Source organism: Cydia pomonella, chromosome 16 (genome assembly GCF_033807575.1).
Source record: "Cydia pomonella isolate Wapato2018A chromosome 16, ilCydPomo1, whole genome shotgun sequence".
NCBI lineage: Eukaryota > Metazoa > Arthropoda > Insecta > Lepidoptera > Tortricidae > Cydia > Cydia pomonella.
The window spans coordinates 12,721,830-12,740,412 of NC_084718.1; the positions used below are offsets into that span (position 1 = coordinate 12,721,830).

An 18,583-nucleotide genomic window follows, 5' to 3' on the forward strand; every position below is an offset into this window, starting at 1 on the left:
GATTTTTTGACTTTCGCTCCAAAGAAAAAAAAAACACGAATAGGTCTAAAATATCGTAACAAATTTTGCATAAAAGCTAAAATAAGAACATTGCTTCTAAAGAAAGCAATATAGTATTATGTTTGATAGACTCGAACTCTATTACTTTTTTTAACTCACAAAAAAATATAATTCAAAAATATGATAGGTACCCCCGATCTCGGGCACGCACAGCCATACTCGCTCACGGTTACGATCACTGAGAGTGAGAGAAAAACCTGAACCTACGGGGCCTTGAGGAAATGTCTCTATACGTTTTCATTCCTTAGGAAGGATCACTGACATTAACAGTCACGTAACGCTGAACGGTGTCACGGTGTGGTCGTTTCAAATAGGATTATGACAGTAATATCAAAACAATAGGCGATGGCTATAGATCAACTTAAATATTACATCTGTTAGGTATGGTTAATTAGTGATCTCTTTTCACTCTCTCCTCTCATCTACTCAAAGTTTAACTGGAAGAGATAAGTTCGCCTTTGTACTTCTTGCTAATTGTATGTTACTTTTAATATGTATTTTTGTACAATAAAGAGTTTACTACTACTACTTAATTAGTTGTCCATCTAATGATAAAATTTGCTTTGGTTGTTCAGCTCTAAATTTAAAGACTTAGTCTTAATATCCCACTTACACGTCCGTCATGCATCAAACAAGACACCGTAAATGCATTAAAGTATAAAACAGACATAAAAAACGTCAACCTCCGAAACGGTAAAATTTATCAAGAAAGATAACTAAAATATGTATGTCGGTACAAATATGCTAACATGAGAGATACGAAACGTTCGTGAACTCAATTTGGGATTTATGATAAAACCTTTTCTAGCGTTTTACACAACAAAGGGATCTAAATGTCATTATATGTTAGGTTACGAGTATTTGTAGTTATCACAAAAAATAAACTGCAATTAAACGCTTTGTAAAATAACTATGATCATTGTTTCATAGTCAAATCGTAAAGGTAGGTTCTCATCTCTTACTAAAATGGATAAAATAAAATGTTTGTCATAAACTCGTAGAATATACGTAGGTTATTATATAAATAATCATATAAATTATGACAAACTAAATAGTAAATGGTACAATTAACATTTATTGACTTACAACTACTACAGATGGCGCTTATGTTTTAGTTCCCTTCCAATAATATCGGTTGCCTGGCAACTCCATATTTTTATTCGACAATCGCATAGGTGAACGACCTAATAATTTTAATTAAATACACAGTAACGCCAACGATCTTTCTTCTTACCAAAAACTATCCCATAGCAGGAAGTGTGCGATATGTAATTATTTCAGCAAACAATCGACAGTCGGTAGCGGTACCGAGCCTAGGGCACTCACGGCGCCACGTTCACACGCCGTACGTACATGTACGTATGATGTACATCATTACGTACTTTTAGGGTTACTCTTCCGTCAATGGGCGAAATTTTAACCGACTGACAATGGAAGGGTCTAATTTTTTGAGTGTTTTTAGTTCTCTGTGGAACCGAATTTGAAATATTAGAAAAGTTCGTTTTTTGTTGCTATTGGAAAAGAAAATATTCTCTCAGGCGCCATGTTTACGCCGTATGATGGCCTAGGCCCAGATTCAAAAGTGCATGGCCACGTCATGAAAGAATTCATTCAGACTTACATTCATTTTCAATAAGTACATTGAAGTCTTAAAAAGGAAACCTTCTAAATTATATTATTACAAATGTTTATTTACTATAGGGCGCGACTGATCTTCTGGTGATAAAATATTACCAAACTGGATAAGTTTAATTAAGGTTTATTGAATTTTATGGATCAATTGTCATAAATTTGATTCGTCAGTGCATATAAAATAACAACACAATAGATAACATTGTCTACCACAAAATGGCTGCAGAGTATCAACTCCAACTTCAGAGATAAGTTCCATAAAGTCCTGCACCACCCAATTGCAGGCTGTAAAGATTGACAAGATTATCTTCCGTCACTGAATGTAGATAAAATTCTAACTGACTATAAAATACGTAGCCCTGCGAAATTGCAGCAAATTGCGGAACTGTTAGGCGCGGTACACATTGTTCCTTGTACGGTCGGCGCATAAGCTGCAAATTATACCGTGGCAGTCACGTGTGCCGAGTCTTGCGGGCTACCGTCCGCGTTCGCACAGTTTCGGAAGCATTAGTGCCCATTAAGAACCGTTAACACACGAGCACGTCACGACTCACGACTCGAGCGTGAGCGATCTATCGACGATCTCGGTAGCGGATGCGATACAGTGCGATGGGTCGCACGGAACGTTTTGTTTTGTCTGTCGACGGTACTTTCTAAGTGAAGCAACGCTTAAGGACGCGCGAAGAACATCGCCGGTCATTAGGTCTTTTTTCCTATTTTGTGTAAGCTTGCAAGGAATGTAAACGTTTATATTGCAAGCTTAACTTGCGCAACTATAAGCCTACCGCAAATGTGTAACGCTGACATTTACCATTATCTAAACCAGAAATGGTCAGAGCATCTGAAATGGCACGCAAAGTACTTTATATTCACGACTCGTCTGCTGCCGCTGGCTTATATGGATGGTATTTAGCGGAGAAAGTTTCGTAACGTCACATTGTCTCTAAGATGATATTTGCATAGGTGAGGGTCGCGACCCCGTCACTATAACTCGTCGCTACCAACACATTGTATGTTAATTGCGGGTGACAACCGCCGGTTCGCAATCTGAGTGACACGAGAGCGCCGGTGTAAACGCGGCTTTACGGCTTGACAAGTTTAATGAACCCGCGTTGACAGATACGTAGACTTTTTAATATCTTACAATGTTATCGGCGTCAGTTGGTGTGTTTGATATTATCTACTGCCATAGACATACATAATTTATAAGCTTAGGATCAGTGAGCAGTCAGTGCTATGATGTACTTAGAATCCTTCCTTTATCCCTTTTTTATTTGCTTTAGGTATGTGTGATTCTATTCTTTCTAAGGGGCATTCCACAAAAAGGTTTACTTTGTTGGGACGCATATAGCTCCTACGTTATTAACTATATTAGGTATATGTCGAATTGAAAGCTAAGTTATCAAACGTTATCATCCCAAAAATCGGCTTATAAAGCTTTATCAAAAGTGTTAAATAAAACGTCACGTACTCGATTCTTTTCTGGGATGCCGACTATTCGCTTGATGAACTTACAGTGCCTATACCTTAGTTACCTATGTTAGGTTAACACGGCGCACGATATTTCAAAATGGTTTAATTGCGCCCGATGCCCTACTAAGTTAGCGCAGTGAGCCATCGGCGCGCTTATCGCCCATCTTAGATTCGCCGCAATCCCCGATAGATTCATTTAATTGGCAAATTAAAGTACAGGGGGCCGATTTCTGAATTTCGGCCGCTCGATTTCGTGTTTTCCTCTTACCCTCTTCACTACTAAGCATTTAAATTCTAATGATACTAAAAATTTAAATAATTTTTGAGTGACGAAATCGAGTGTTCGAAATTCATTAATCGGCTCCCAGGGCTCAGTATTTGTGAACTATATTGTAATATTTGAGGCACTAATATGTTAAAGCGAATTAACGATTTTCAGTGACAAACATTTGACTACAATATGAAAAGGAGCCTGAAAAGTACCTAATTTAATTAAAACCATGTTAAAAATATTCAATACACGTACATTAGTTTACTTGCTTGACGTAAAAAATATTCATTATTATAGACTGGTCGAAGAAAATGCAATTGCTAAAACACGTGTCAAGATTTAACACAAAAATTTAAAATTTAAAAAAATAAATCGTGCAGCGTGCACTCTTTGTAAATACAGATTTACAGATGATAAATACAAAATAAGTCATTGTAAAGTTATTAGAATTCCATAACTATTAACGAGTCCTACCTATAGTTTTATATTTCAATGTGATCCGTATTCCGTTTAATTATAGAGCAAATGGCTTCGAATAGGCAGAGCTAGATTAATGCAGTACTCCCATATAAATCTAAAGCGATCTCGCGCGATTGTTCACGCCGCAGAAAAGGTGGCAATAGAGGCTAATTAGTATTCCTTCTAACTATCACAGGATGTTTGGAAGGAATTAAATAAACTTACGAGTATTAGGTACAGAGTTTTTACGTTTTGTTATAAAATAGCAGTTAAGGTATCTATAATAGAAATCAAAATAGCTATAGTAAGGTATTTTTTTATGGACTAAAAATATATGATTTGTTACTAATATTTTTTGATTTCTTACAAAATAACGATAATAAACCAACATAACTATAATCACGCAAGTAGAATTTACAATAATAAAAATTAGATCTGTATTTGGAGCAGCCTGTATACAGAAACAAAGCGCGCAGTTCCCACAGCCACATACAGGGTGCGCACGAAGTAACCCGCTTGCGCGGAAGTGGAAATGCTGTCACCTGCGCCCTTTACACCATTGTGGCCGTATCGGCCGATCTTAACACTTCGCGGGGAATCGTGTTGAGAAAACTATTCCGAATTAGATCTTAGTACGAAAAATGTAAACGATGAAAATAGGTTGATTTTTCTGCTTTGACAATAAATAAATAAATATTTGCGGACTATCTTACACTGATCAACCAATCTAAACAAAGATTGCACTATGGATACAGTCAATGCCGTCATAAGATGAATAGGTACATATGCTAGCTGTACAGTATTAAAAACCGATCTTGTTGAACAATTTATGTATTCACGCAAATTTTGTTTAAACTTTTACCGAAGTATATCATATGCAGTTTATTCTGTACTTCGTAGGTACCTAATATAAGGCACAAAGTACTTATAATAATAATTCAGAGCGCACTATTCGCCAACAAACTGTCTTCAGTTTGGCGAAACTTTTGTATGTATATAGTCATAAGTATTTAAAAAAAATGTATGTCATAGGTAATAAAAAAAAAATGGGTGCACACATCTGACTAAAAATATGTCCCATAGCTCTTCGAATTACGAAGTATGAGACATATTTTTGTGTAAGTTGTATTATGCGCCCTTTAGGTATAGATGAATACAGGTACACAGAAAACACCCATAGCTCAGGATGAATTGTAGGTACCATAAATAGATAAAGTACCTATTCATTTCATAAAAAGCATAGGTACATATACAGCTAAATGGTTCATCGATGGATTTCCATTTATCTCCGTCCCATGTGACTGCCGCCAAGCGATATCGACAGCGACACACAATACTTAACAGCCATATTTGCCGTGTTTTTATTTTATTAAATTGGCCATTTTAAATACAACTGTTATCTGTAATTATTTTTGGTGATAGCATTTGTGAATATACCGATACATTTTAAAAATAATATTGTATTCATAAATTGAAAACATAACGGTCTAAAAAAATAATCGTATAAACAAAGACTGATTTTAATCATTCTATTGTCTGAACACGCCTGAGTTAATATGGATTAAAAACAACAAAAAATTTATCATCTCACAAAGATTAAGGTGTCGAGCAACCGACGTTATGAAGAGTGAAGACATAATAACATAATCACGACCACATATAATTACTGGCGACATATTGCTTGTTTAAAACTGAAATGCATTAAGTAAATTAGGAAAAGTATTCAAAATTGAACCTCAATTGTATTTAAATTAAACTTAAAATTAAATAAAGGGCTTGTTTGCTTTGAAGCTTTTCCGTTTGAAGTAATATGCAGTTGAATGACATTTTAAAATTATATTAGCAATGTCGCATTTATTTTTACTAGGTATCTATAAAAGCCGTTTAAAATCGGTCACCACTGAGTGTTACAGTAGCTTATTTAGGTAAACCCTGTGTTGAGTTTATCAAAATATAAATCATATATAAGGGTGTTCCCCTTTATAAGCAAATAGATATATAAAGTAGGTATGCACTTTTTAAATTTGTAATTTCGCGACGCAAAAGGACCGTAACGTGCAGTTTGTTGCCAAATATTTTACGACTTACTTTAGCGGACAATTTTCACGCCTTGGAATTGAGTCTTTAGCCACGGTTTAAGGGTTTAATATGAATAACGTTGGCACGTTCGACATTAATCCTTTTTAAAACGTTAAAATCCTTTTTTTTAAGTTGAAACTGTTCATTGTTGCGGCGGAAACAACGAAAATGCGTTTTAAAGTCTTACTTTTTAAGGCGTAAAGACATAATCTTGTTTTAGCGTCGGTTAGTCTTTTTTTTTTAAGTTATACTCGGAAAATCGGCAGATTAACCGAGTACCGCAAGGATGTTTAAAACGTTTTTTAGTGTTTGTGTTTTTGAGATTTACTGTGGTTTAAGATAACAATTATGTCTTTAGTGTGCCGTTTTAGATGATGATGAATATAAACGGTTTTCTTTAGTGTTTACAAAGGATTTACTGTATTTTTTGTAAATTGTGATGGACTCATCGAAATGACATTCTTATAGGTGTATTCTCAACTGACCAGCACCAGGGTAACCATGCATTACAATGCATTAGTACTTGTATTATTTAAGATTTTCCAAGCTTACTCTGAAGCTGGACGATTGAGGTTACAGCTATAGATAATCTGATCTAACTGACAGCACTTGGTTGCACAATTTGCACATAATTCTTCTACGCACCGGCCTAACATCTTTTTCTTCGGTGTATTAATTGCAATTATAACATGAAAATGTAATTTTGTAATTGATTTAACATGTTTTTCTCAATTGTTGTAGATGTAGTCAATGCTTGTGGCGGTGAAGGAAGGAGAAAGCACGATCCAACTCAGCGGTCTCTCTTACACGATAGAGTAAGGATATTTTTATTCCTACTTTGATAACAAATAATAACAGTTATCATAATACTCGACAAGAGAGTTTTACATTCAGAAATGGCATGAGTGCCAATCATTTTTATTTACTTTAAAAAAACAGTGAAGAGGACCGCACATAAAATGTTGCTTTAAATGATCGTGCTACACAAATGCCCAAGCATTTGAATTGTATTCTTAACAATATTTGTGAACTGTCCTTTTCATATGAACTTGCGACTTATCAACTAAGTTTACACGTTTCCATGAAATCGATTTTTACATATTACCTTATTTTATTTTACATAACTAACATTGGTGTTATAATTATGTTTTGGATTCTTCTACTCACGCACTTTAAAATAATAAGTTTATGTATTTCTTGGATTATGTAATCAATATTAAAAACCAACATACATCGTGTTTATTTGGTCACCTGATATAATTTACGGGCTGAATATAAAGGTCACGTTGAGCAACTTTTAATATTTAACCAACCCCGAAAACGCGAAAAAAATGTACTCTCATAGAAAATGTCATGTCAGAGAGCCAATATGTATGAAACAGGCATTTTTTTGTCTTTTCAGAGTTGGTCCCATAGTATAAGTTGCTCAGTATGACATATATATTCTCACCGTAAATAAACTAAATGCAGGTGACTAAATAAACAACCTGTATAAAAAAACAGTAGGTATATCCTAAGTTTTTTTCAAATGTTTATAAAATACAACTCGATAAATAGTTAACATAAACAGGTAGGTATATTATTTATGTATCGGTGTTTAAGAGTGTAATATGTATGTATATTTTCGACATTTTCATTGAATTATAGTCTGTTGTTCATAATTAATTTTTACTTATTTGTTACAGAGAAATCCATTACAATCCAAACAAGGAGGCCGCATGTCTAAGATGGTGATCATTCAAGACTCATGTGTATCCGCATTAAGTAATAATCGGGATAATCTCTACGTAACAGTATTCGTGCTTCACCATTAACTCCGCCAGGATCTTGTTATTGTTCGAATTTATCAAAAAGTATAAGCAAGAAAACGTATAGCTATATGTTTTCGCAGCAAAAACTAAATTAAGAACATTCTGGTGATCTGTAAATAGTATTTATTAGAGTAAGTGATGGTAGCATTTAAACAGCTTAATTGCTTAGCTTATAGCTTAATGTAAAAAATATTTATATGATATTTAAAATATTGTTATGGTTTTAAGCTACTAATGCGTGGAACGTACATAAATAGTTTCAAATAATTATGTATTTCATATAAGAACAGATTTATTTTACAATACGAAAGTATTTCCATGATTTCTTATTTATTAGTACTTAGTTAGTAGCGTTCCATAAACTGCTTGATGTATATTTTGAGGGTTGTTCCTAATATTTAGAATGTTAGTAAAGACTACTTATAGAGTTGTTTGATCTAGATATAGCACATAAGAAATATCTATACCTAAATACGAAATTATGAAGTAATCAACAAAATACATATAAAATGTTGACACATCTCAAATTCAGATGAAAAGCAAAATGTATTAGCATTTAACCATATTGCAAACCTTATTTTTAAACAGTTATTAACGTGCTAGCTATCTTGACATAAAGAATCATTTTTTTGTTTCGTAGTTTTACTAAGCCTATGGTCACCCTCGACAATGAAATGTTATAAGTTTTGTATTTTTTCTACTATTCCACTTGGGCCACTTGCGCCAATTCTGGGTTACCCACTAACTTGGAGTTAACCGCTAACCCAGAGTTAAATTGTACTGGTAACTCCGAGTTTAACAGGTTAACCCCGAGTTAGGGGGTAATCCTGGATGGCGCAAGGGGCCCTTAAACGTAGTTATGTTAATTGAAAATTCAAAATTTTCTTTTAATGTAGAACGATTTAGGAAAATGTAGACAAGTTATTTGTTAAATTGGCTTTCTCAATAACTTTACCTTTATTTCGATGCTTTTGCGAAATAGACTTGGTAAGGTTTTCTGAATATTATCATTTATTGTCTTTACGCACAGTATATAAATATTTTTTTATATATAAAGTGTCACATGAGACACTATTTGACACTATTATATTAAAACATTGGAAATTAACAAATATTGTATTAATTATTGTAATAATAGTAGGGATGGTTAATAAAGAAAATAATCCATGTGCCAATAATGGACAGGTCGCCTGTCTCGTAGCCATATTTTTATAGTGTAGTTGTATAAAATAATATTTTTCGAATATGTTATTATGTATTCCATTGCATTGTAAATCAATGATAATAAAAATTCAGTAATAAAAGTGTAGTATTCTTTATCCACTATGATAAGTGCTTGTTACGCTGGTGTTTATTTCTTAGGCAATTACTTAAACGTTAAAAAATACACTTTATGGCTCCTCTGCACGATGGGCCATCCTACTGGCCCACTAATATGGGCCAACGTGTAGAGAGAGGTGTTGGATAGCTTATGGCGCGGCGGGATGGCCACAGAGTCGGTTTTTCGTCCGCAAAGGTAGTGGGCCAGCGATGGTGCGTACGTATCTGCACGTGGCCCACTGGATTATATATGGATCGGATCTGTCAGTCTCAAAAGTGACATTTCTTCAACCAAAAACGGCGCTTTTGACACTGACAGATTCGATTCAGATCGAATTTCTATCCTAGTTAAAATACGCCTGTAAATTATATATATCTATTCACTGCAGTTTTAAAAGGGGCAAAGTAAATATCCCAGTACTGGACACTATCCCAATCGTTGCCATTGTCTAATTCTAAGCAATAGAGGTGACAAATGGCCTGGCAACTATTAGAATAGGCTGTCAAACACTAGGATGTTTGTTTAAACCTTAGGTATATATATTAGCCTGAAAGGTTTTTTGGTTCTGGTCTAGTAGCACATCATAAGCCTTTAATTTTTTATTTATATAAACATAATAACGTTCGAATGAGTCCTATAACTACCTTAATAACATTTATTTTATAATCACAAAAAATCTTTTAACTATATTGATACAAAACAAGAACTAATCTCAGAAGACAAATACCAAAGTTATCTTTTATTCGACCTTATTCCATTGTATCAAGGCGACACATGTTTACATATTTATAACGTGGAACAGGCTAATTTATGAAGTAAACTGGTTAGCGCGTAACGCGGCAGCAGCGACAGACAGCGGGGCTCCACTTAGTCATCAACTTAGGTACTAACACAGAAAACGATGCATTAAGGGTCGCCAGGAAGCTCGGTCCTAAATAAAAAAAATAGTTACGCTCTCATTCTAATACGATAAGCTAGATTGCTCTGACACTTTGTACTTACAACAGGATAAGACATATCTAGTCCTATAATTCGATTACGTAGCTTCAGAAACAAACGAAATGGAGCAAAAACAACTTTTCCATACAAAACTTGTTTTTGCTCTATTTCTTTTGTTTTATAAACTGTAGCTAAATAAACTAATTACAGGACTAGATATACTCGTACCTCATATCATGTGAAAAGTTACATTACAATCCAAGAGGTAGTTTTAAAATGAGAACGAAATTCCGTTTGTATGAGAAGGTGAATATCGGTCGGAGCTCTAATCTCCATACAACGCCGTGAGCGTTTGCAGAGTTGGGCCAGAGACCAGGTAACGCTGCATGGGATTTGGAATGACAAAGTGTGGCAATGACTTCATTAAGAGAAAAGGGGAGGGCCGCTTCTCTATACAAACGTAGTCCCTATTTTCCTCCTTGGATATTGACATTATGGAAAATATTTATACATTATTTGATGTAGATTAACCATAGCTATGCTCCTGCGTTTGACCCTTTTCGATTTTATCATTATTGTAAAAATATAGGAGCGAAAAACAGATTTCATAAAATAACTAAAAAATATATACTCCTCACACTAACCGCGAAAAAATTAAACATAGGGGCATAGCTGAGGTCATCAGTGCTACATACAGCCTGATTCAAAGAATGATTAAGACACGTTTAAGATCTTGCAAATATTTTTTTAAAAGATCGATAACTAAACGACATGTCAAAATTGAGGTTTATTTCAATTCCGCTGTGATCCCAATAAGATCTATCTACGATATTTCTAACCTCAAAGTGACATTAGTTGCCCGAATCGAGCTGCTTCTGTCAATTATACGACATACAAACGATATCTAAATGAGAATTTATCTAAACCAGCCCGCGTAGCCAACGTGCATATCGTTCACGCTCCGTGGCGAACGAAACGCAACTGTCACAGTCGCACTAATAAGCAAGAGTGATAGAGAGATGACTACGCTATGACTACGCTACGCTACGGAGCGTTAACGATTGTAACGTTGGCTACGCGGCCTGAATTTATCGTTATCGTATTTCATTCTTCGAATCGGGCCGTAAGCTAGCTAAAACAGACTCTACTTGCACAAAAAAATAACATGAAGAGTGCTCACCTCCATACAGCATGCATTTTATTGGGTTAAATGTAGATGGCGCTAAACTTCAACAAAGACGCCGCAACTAGTACAAGTCACCCATTCGTATAGATGTAGTGTATAATTATTTTCCATCGTATTTTCACGGAAACGTACGAACGTGTTTTGCTATTTCAGTCAGTCTCGGTACATAAGAAAGAGCGGGTTCTCCTGATGCAGGTATACATATACTTACAAGGAGGACTCAGATCCAATCGTTATCAAATTGTATAATGTTCAACCTAATAAACTTTTTTGATTTTCAAAAAGTACTGAGGTTGACTGAAGAAGTATGGCGAATACGAACGTTTCGAAGAAAATACGATGGAAGACCATCATCCATCCAACCACATCTGTACCATGCAGTGACGCTCGAAAAATATTATTTAATAATTTTACGTTTTTTTACATAATGAATAGCAATACAATATTTTTATACGAACAATTTTGAATAAAAAAAAACAAAATATTCTGGTATAATATATGGATTAAAGGATCATCAAAATATTTTCTGTTGCTTTATAAATTTTGATTGAAATAATGACTAGGTAATCCTTCGATACATACCTTTGACTGATGTCTATCGATAAAAATATCGACGCATATTACAGCACTATTTACTGCGATTTCTGTCAATTCAGGCAATATATTTCAAAAATACTGACACGGTCACTTCCTATAGAAACCATTGAAAAGGCAGCCTCTAACTTGGCAGTAAGAATGCATACATATCCCTATAAGCCCCCATACATGATGTAGCACTTATTGGCATGAAAACTTAGGGTGGTCCGACTGTAGATAATGGTAATGTCAACACTTTTTAGAAAATTTAATGGTTCCGATGTGACCTATTATTTAAACATCTTAAATGGGGTTCCTTCTGTGTCATTTGTATGTCGTCATCCGAAGGCTATATGCTACCTTCTGGGCACATAGGCTTCTTTGAGTATAAACATGTATGGTATGGTCCCCTTTTTGAGCTTTCTCGATAGCCTATTTGGGTGATGACCCAAAGATAACCCAAAACATGATACATCATCATCTTTGTAGAATGCTTATGTCCTCTTGAAGCAAGTGTTAAATATAAATATCCTACAACTCCTAAAAACTCGGGACTAGCCGAATTTTGAACCCACGGCCGCCAGTTTGGAAGCCGCACGCCGCTCAGCCTACGAAGGTTTTACATCCGTGTTTACGACGACGCCCGATCTGGAAAGTACCAGGACCTCAGCGCTCAGCAAGAGCCGTGATTCACTGAGTCGTTTCGCGACCTATCAGTCATCTTAGATCCTATCTACGGTCAGGTCGTGTATTCCCGATGATAGCGAGCGCAGCAGAGTAGAGAGGTCTCGGTGAAACCAATGTAACGAGCCCTCGAGATCTGTAGCGACTCAAAAGCAGTGAGAATACGTCACTTCGTATAAATATTTCTAGAGATATGAAATCCAAAAGTGAGTGTTTATCAACACAACCATGAGTCTTGCAATTTTGAGAGACGCGGATTGAATATATGAGGAAACGCATTCCGGTAAAAAATATGGGATAAAATGTCAAAATTTTACTTTTAATAACTGGCGCTCTTATTTTCAACTTTATACACGACATGTTGTTTTCTGTATAACCTCTTTCTTCGTTAGAATACATATACCTAATGAAATAGGTAAATTATAGCTCATACGAGACAACTTTTAACTAATAAGCAGCAACCCAAAAAAATAACATCTGATAACCAAAAATACGGTTTTCTGCGTTGTCGGGTTAGTTCCATCCTCAATTTATTGTATATTTTATTTTTTTTCATCTTAAAAAAAAACATATTAATGATATACTGGTTAGACTAAACCTTCAGTTTGCTATCTCGGTAAGCAAATGACTCCGATGTCTCCGGGTCCCAACGGAAGCCTGCACGGCGAGAAAGCAATTTTTTACCAGCTCACATCAGCCTCGGGTTCCCACGACCCAGTTTTCGCAGTGACTAAAGGGTTTTGCAAGTCTAGTCTGGTGGTTTGACACGGATGTTGCGCCAGTCGGACTTCGCCACGCCCGTGTGTCTGTGATTCAAACTTTTTGCCAGTGTTGTGAGTAAACATAGTATAGCCAACTTCAAATAAATTGGGATGACCAAAGTGGCCAAATATATCGTAATACACATCTGTTACTGTAAAAAAGAATGTGTTTCGGTATTTTTGACAACCTTGGACACAACTATCTATATGATCCTGACACCAATTGGCTACCCATTAGTGAATAAGTGTATCCATAACTTAGTAATTTTCCTAACTGCCGAGTTGACATTGAGTTATCAATTAGGTGAGAAAATATTAGAGATTTAACAGACCTATTGTCTGACTTTTAGAATTGAAAGGGGTAAAAACAATCATAATGACGTGACACGGTTAATCAGTCAATTATAAAGGTTACCTATGAAAATCTCATTGCAAATCATAACTTTGATACAGAATTCTACAGATGCAGCCTATCGTAGTCAAACTCTCAAAACTCTGGGGCACACAAAACGTGCAGCATTGCCGTATAAGCCGGGATCTCGAACTGTCCACGCGGTCCTTCCTCAAATCCATAAAATCCAAAGCTGTCGCTGCTGGCTTAGTAGTTAAATAGAGCCCAATTCGTGCCTGGACTACCCAGGTCGAAATACCAATCCACGACCTGAGCTAATTCCCTCGCGGCAGGCACAGACAAAACGCGGAAGGTACAAAACGTGAGCATTATTGCAGCATTGTGACGGGGATTCGGCGGGAAAATTATAGGAAGATTATTCTGTAGGTTGGTGAATTACATTCGGTGGAGCTACCAATAGTAGGGTCAAATAAATAGATATTCAGACTACACCAGAAAAACAGCTGCTGTAACGCTGTCGAATGTATTAATGCAGGAAACGACAATTGAATATTAATAAAATTACCTTTTTGTCATTTCGTGCAGTAAGGTAGTCGGCAGCAGTATTGCAGCGCGACCTAACTGCCGACTGCTTTGCTGCCGAAAATGTTAAAGCCGATGTTGATGCCTGGATTTTTGACAGTTTCGACAGCAATGCAAGACAGCGAATGTCTTTTAACGGTATTGTTTGACAAGAACCAAGCTTCACTTTGTCTTTTGCATGGTTTTAGATTCACTTGGGTTTTCAAGTTAAACTCAACACTTGGATTAAGTACTAGTTTATTTCAGTGCTAGTTTATGTGATAACCGAGCACGGAACTATTGGCTGCTCCGTAGATCTGCGCGCCAAATATACCTGAAGGTTTTAAAATAGGCACTTAAATAAAACCCGATAGGCACTTAAATAAAACCTATATACATAGTTTTCAATATTGATTACATAAAATTATTACATGGATATTGTCGTAATAAATGCGTAATTTGTATAATAAATAATTAATTCATGTATATAATAATCATGTCTGTAGCCTAGTAATTGTGTTTCACTTTTAATGTAAAATATATATATATTTTAATATTGAATGATTTTTTTTCCATTTTATTTTGTAATTTGATGTCATATGGGTTTTAAGATCTGCTTTTTTTTATTAACTTATATTTATGAAAATGCCTTGTTTTTTAATAAGGCGCTTAGAATTTGTGGCAGATAGTTACACCCAGCTGCAAAAGTGCATTAGCTTTAATGAAAGAATTCCATTCATACAATTTTGCAGCTCGCTGTGCTTCACCCACGCATGGCAGGTCACTTGAATGCCAGTAAGGTCACTAGTTCTGAGTTCTGCATTAATTTAATGGTAAGAGAAATTGTTGCACTTAACGCGATATGTTGGGTTGCTCTTTCAAAATTCAGATTGAATGGCCCTTACGTGTTACCAAGCAGAGTGATGGAAATACACTAATAGTTATTTGTTTTACAAGGGGGCAAAGTTGCTGTTTAACCGCTCGTGCTAATATTGATACCCGAGCAAGCGAAAGTGGAATCTTGAGCGTTGCGATGGTTTCAAGGCACGAGGGTTAAACAAACTTTGCCTCCGTGTGAAACACAAAATTTTTCACCACACCAACACGAGGAAAATACTAACTATGAAATACCAAAAAAATCAAACCAAATCAAATCCAAATGAACGCAATAAACAAATAATCATTCAAAATCATCATTTAAAAGTCAAATCTACCAGCTACCATAAGGAAACAACTCAAAATATGCATCTGATTGCTTTGCCCCACATGTAGATAAAATACAACTTTCTTATTTATTTTTGAACAATCAAGAGGGCCTTTACCAGTTGGTGTGGGGAAAAATATTTTACAGTACATATGGTGCTACTTTTCCGCACTATTGCGATAATTAGCACATTACGTAACTATGGAGTTGCAGGCGTACATAGGCTACGGAGACTGCTTACTATCAGGCGGGCCGTATGCTTGTTTGCCACCGACGTAGTATTTAAAAAAATCGAAAATTTAAAGGGCCATATGTACTGTAAAATGTTGTATGATACATGTGCGAATATTTACATATACCAACAATCAATTTCTGCTTTATAATTTGAAGTAAAATTATGGTATTTTTTTTTTGATATCTTAAATATAAATGAAGAGACTTATGTTTGACCATCGTAGGTATTTCTATTTATTTAAAGAGAGAAAAATCATGCCAAAAGCCTTACGAGGAAGCCCTGGTCAATAGTAAGCGTAGGTGTTCTATCGCTAATGAGTGCAGTTCACACACATTGTCTGCTGAAACAAATGTCTCGTTTCCTGGTTAAACGGGCCTGAGCGCCACTTGCCATAAGTTTCAAAAATAAGCTTAGTGTATCTTAAAATAGGGTCGTATTTCCCATCTTATTGCAACGCGCACTTACTTCTTTTTATCAAAGAACAGTATAAATGTCTCTCTCACTGTTTGTAATTGTACGCCTGAGAGTAATCGTGCTTTATTAATGGGTAAAGTTAATTAGTTTTGGAGATCGGGTATTAGTCATTTGTAGAAAGGGAAACCTTTTACCCATACCACAGTTATGACACATAAGTAGTGTTTTAAGTAGGCAAATGTTACGACCATATTAGCTCATCTTGTGTGTTAGAATAAATGATTAAAAACTGTACCATCAAAACACTGTAAAGTGCAGTTTACACGAATGTTAACGTGGTATTCTATAAGCTTATGTCGCTCATTATGCAAATACCTCAATTTAGACTGAACAAACCCAGAAAAATCCCATACCCCATACCCATATCTAATAAACAAATAAAAATCAACCAAAATAACTTAAGATAAGAAACTAATTGGTATTACCTACAACTCGGACAAATCATATAGTAAGTATAAAATTACCTTAAAATCAAAAATATCTAAAAATAACTAAACTATTAACGCATTTTTTATCAACATAGTCTCTCGCATTTGATGCAACAATCAGAATCGTTGAAAAACAAAAGAATTAACTAACAAAAAATCCCCAGAATCGTTAGAAATGAATGTTCCAGCAATTTTCTTTATTGATTTCTCGATTCAACGAATTATATTAATAGCTTTAAGAGACTAGAGATCGAATGTTTTTACCCCGTTTTTACTTTGGAGTCCAATTTAATGAACCGATTTTGTATGGACAATTTTTCGCGTGCGATGTGATCGTTAAATACGTTTGGACAGCTCGCCGCCATTCGGGAAATGGTTCATTCACAAGCTAATATGATACACAAAACTCATTCAATCTAATTTGATAATTACGGCTAAGAATCGTTCATTCATCGCCTTGTGGTTTCTTTAATCAATGGCACTGGGTTATGAATGAAAATCGGATTTCGGGAAATACGAGTGATCGGTCACTTGAAACCGAATCTTTATGTGATTGTAACTAAATACACGTTAAGTTTGCTTACGGTTTTGGTGACAAGATTTATAAATGGGACTTAGATAAATTATGATTCTAACAAAGACATAATTTGTGGCACTTAAAGATTGTCTCCCAACATCACATCATCCCTGCATCTTGGAAGATATATACTACATGTCAAATTAAACATTGCATCGTAGATAGGAAGTCGTAAGTTTTTCTACGAAAAAATGTTGCTAAACAAATGCAGCATAACTTAAGTATCTAAGTAACATACTTAGTTAGGTCATAAGTTCTGTCACAAGGGATTTGACTGATAAATTGTAATACAAACCTTTTAATAAAAAAAGTTTGCCATGATTTGAAAGCTTGTTTTATACTGATAATAACGTAATATAATTCGTTTAAAATTTAGATCGCGTCTTTATTTGGTACTTGTTTACTTCATCGTTAGACGCAAAACGCGGCTGGCTTGTGAAAAAATATACTTTATAAAAGGGAGTAAAATCAGTGTCACATTAATACAATAGGTACAATTGTTTAACGAACTCCTTTATTAGAACGTTATCTTATCACCAGCATTTAGTTCTCCGACAAGTCTGTACCTACTACAGCTGAAGTCTTCTCTTCAAAAGTTCAAACTTAGAGTACTTTTCAGTGACATTTTTGACTGCCATCCAACGAGTAGGTTTGGTAAAACACGTACAGTTGCAATTTTGGCAGTCCAATATACATGAATTATATATTTTAAGAAAGTCAAAAGATCCAGATTTTGGTTTATGTAAGATGAAATCATAAAAAGAAAAATGAATAAATAGGGATCAAAATCACCTTGTACAGGTCCCCTATTTTTTTGCATGTTTTTATACCATTTTTCCGAATATTACATAGAATTATGCAAAACTGAGACAGCAAATTGCGTGAACTTATATTGTAAGAAGTTCAGCATAAAATAAGCTTTTAACCCATATATATGATAATACAGGATCTGCACCTATAGATTTTTAATCAGTAAAAACCTTTTTGAGAGAACTTATGACCTGACTAAGTATTCTGACCGGCTAGCTTGAGTTGCGTTCTCGCGCGCGATTCCATACTTGAAGTCGAGCTAGATGTCGCTTGAAGGCGCGCGAGAACGCAACTCATGCCAGCAGGTCTGTAGTAGTTTCTAGTATAGTACCACGTGTATAGTAGTAGTTCTGTAGAAGAAATGAAATGATTGGTGCTATTCGAAGCAGAATGGCATATCGTTTGATATGTGTAGAAATTGTATGGATAGTAAATCAACATTGTGTAATTCGAAGTAGGACGTACATTTCTAGTCACATGAAGCTACTAAAGCTTCATAGTGAAGCTCTGTTCCAAAGTTTTCAATAATCAGATAACTTTGCTGCATTCCGGATTTTTTTCGTTAGCTGTTATCAGAGACGAAAACGGACCTCAACTTTCAAGATTTATGGAAATAAGATATTCATTTCCTAAAGGTAATATTTGGGTAGTAAAGTAGCTGCCGACTACACTAGCGCAGGTTACGCCAAT

General features: G+C 35.3%; 1 protein-coding gene across 4 annotated transcripts in view; it reads left to right on the forward strand.

Moving 5' to 3' along the window:
• Positions 1–9,089, forward strand: part of LOC133526243 (protein drumstick) — a 42,436-nt gene extending 33,347 nt beyond the window's left edge. For 3 of the 4 annotated variants that reach the window (XM_061862779.1, XM_061862777.1, XM_061862778.1), the window contains exon 3: positions 7,660–9,089. In XM_061862779.1, the coding sequence (XP_061718763.1) occupies positions 7,660–7,708 (49 nt within the window). In that variant the 3' untranslated portion in view covers positions 7,709–9,089. Of the gene's footprint in view, positions 1–6,715; positions 6,790–7,659 lie in introns of all 4 variants that reach the window. The other variant, XM_061862780.1, reaches the window with a different exon arrangement.
• The last annotated feature ends 9,494 nt before the right edge of the window (positions 9,090–18,583 follow it).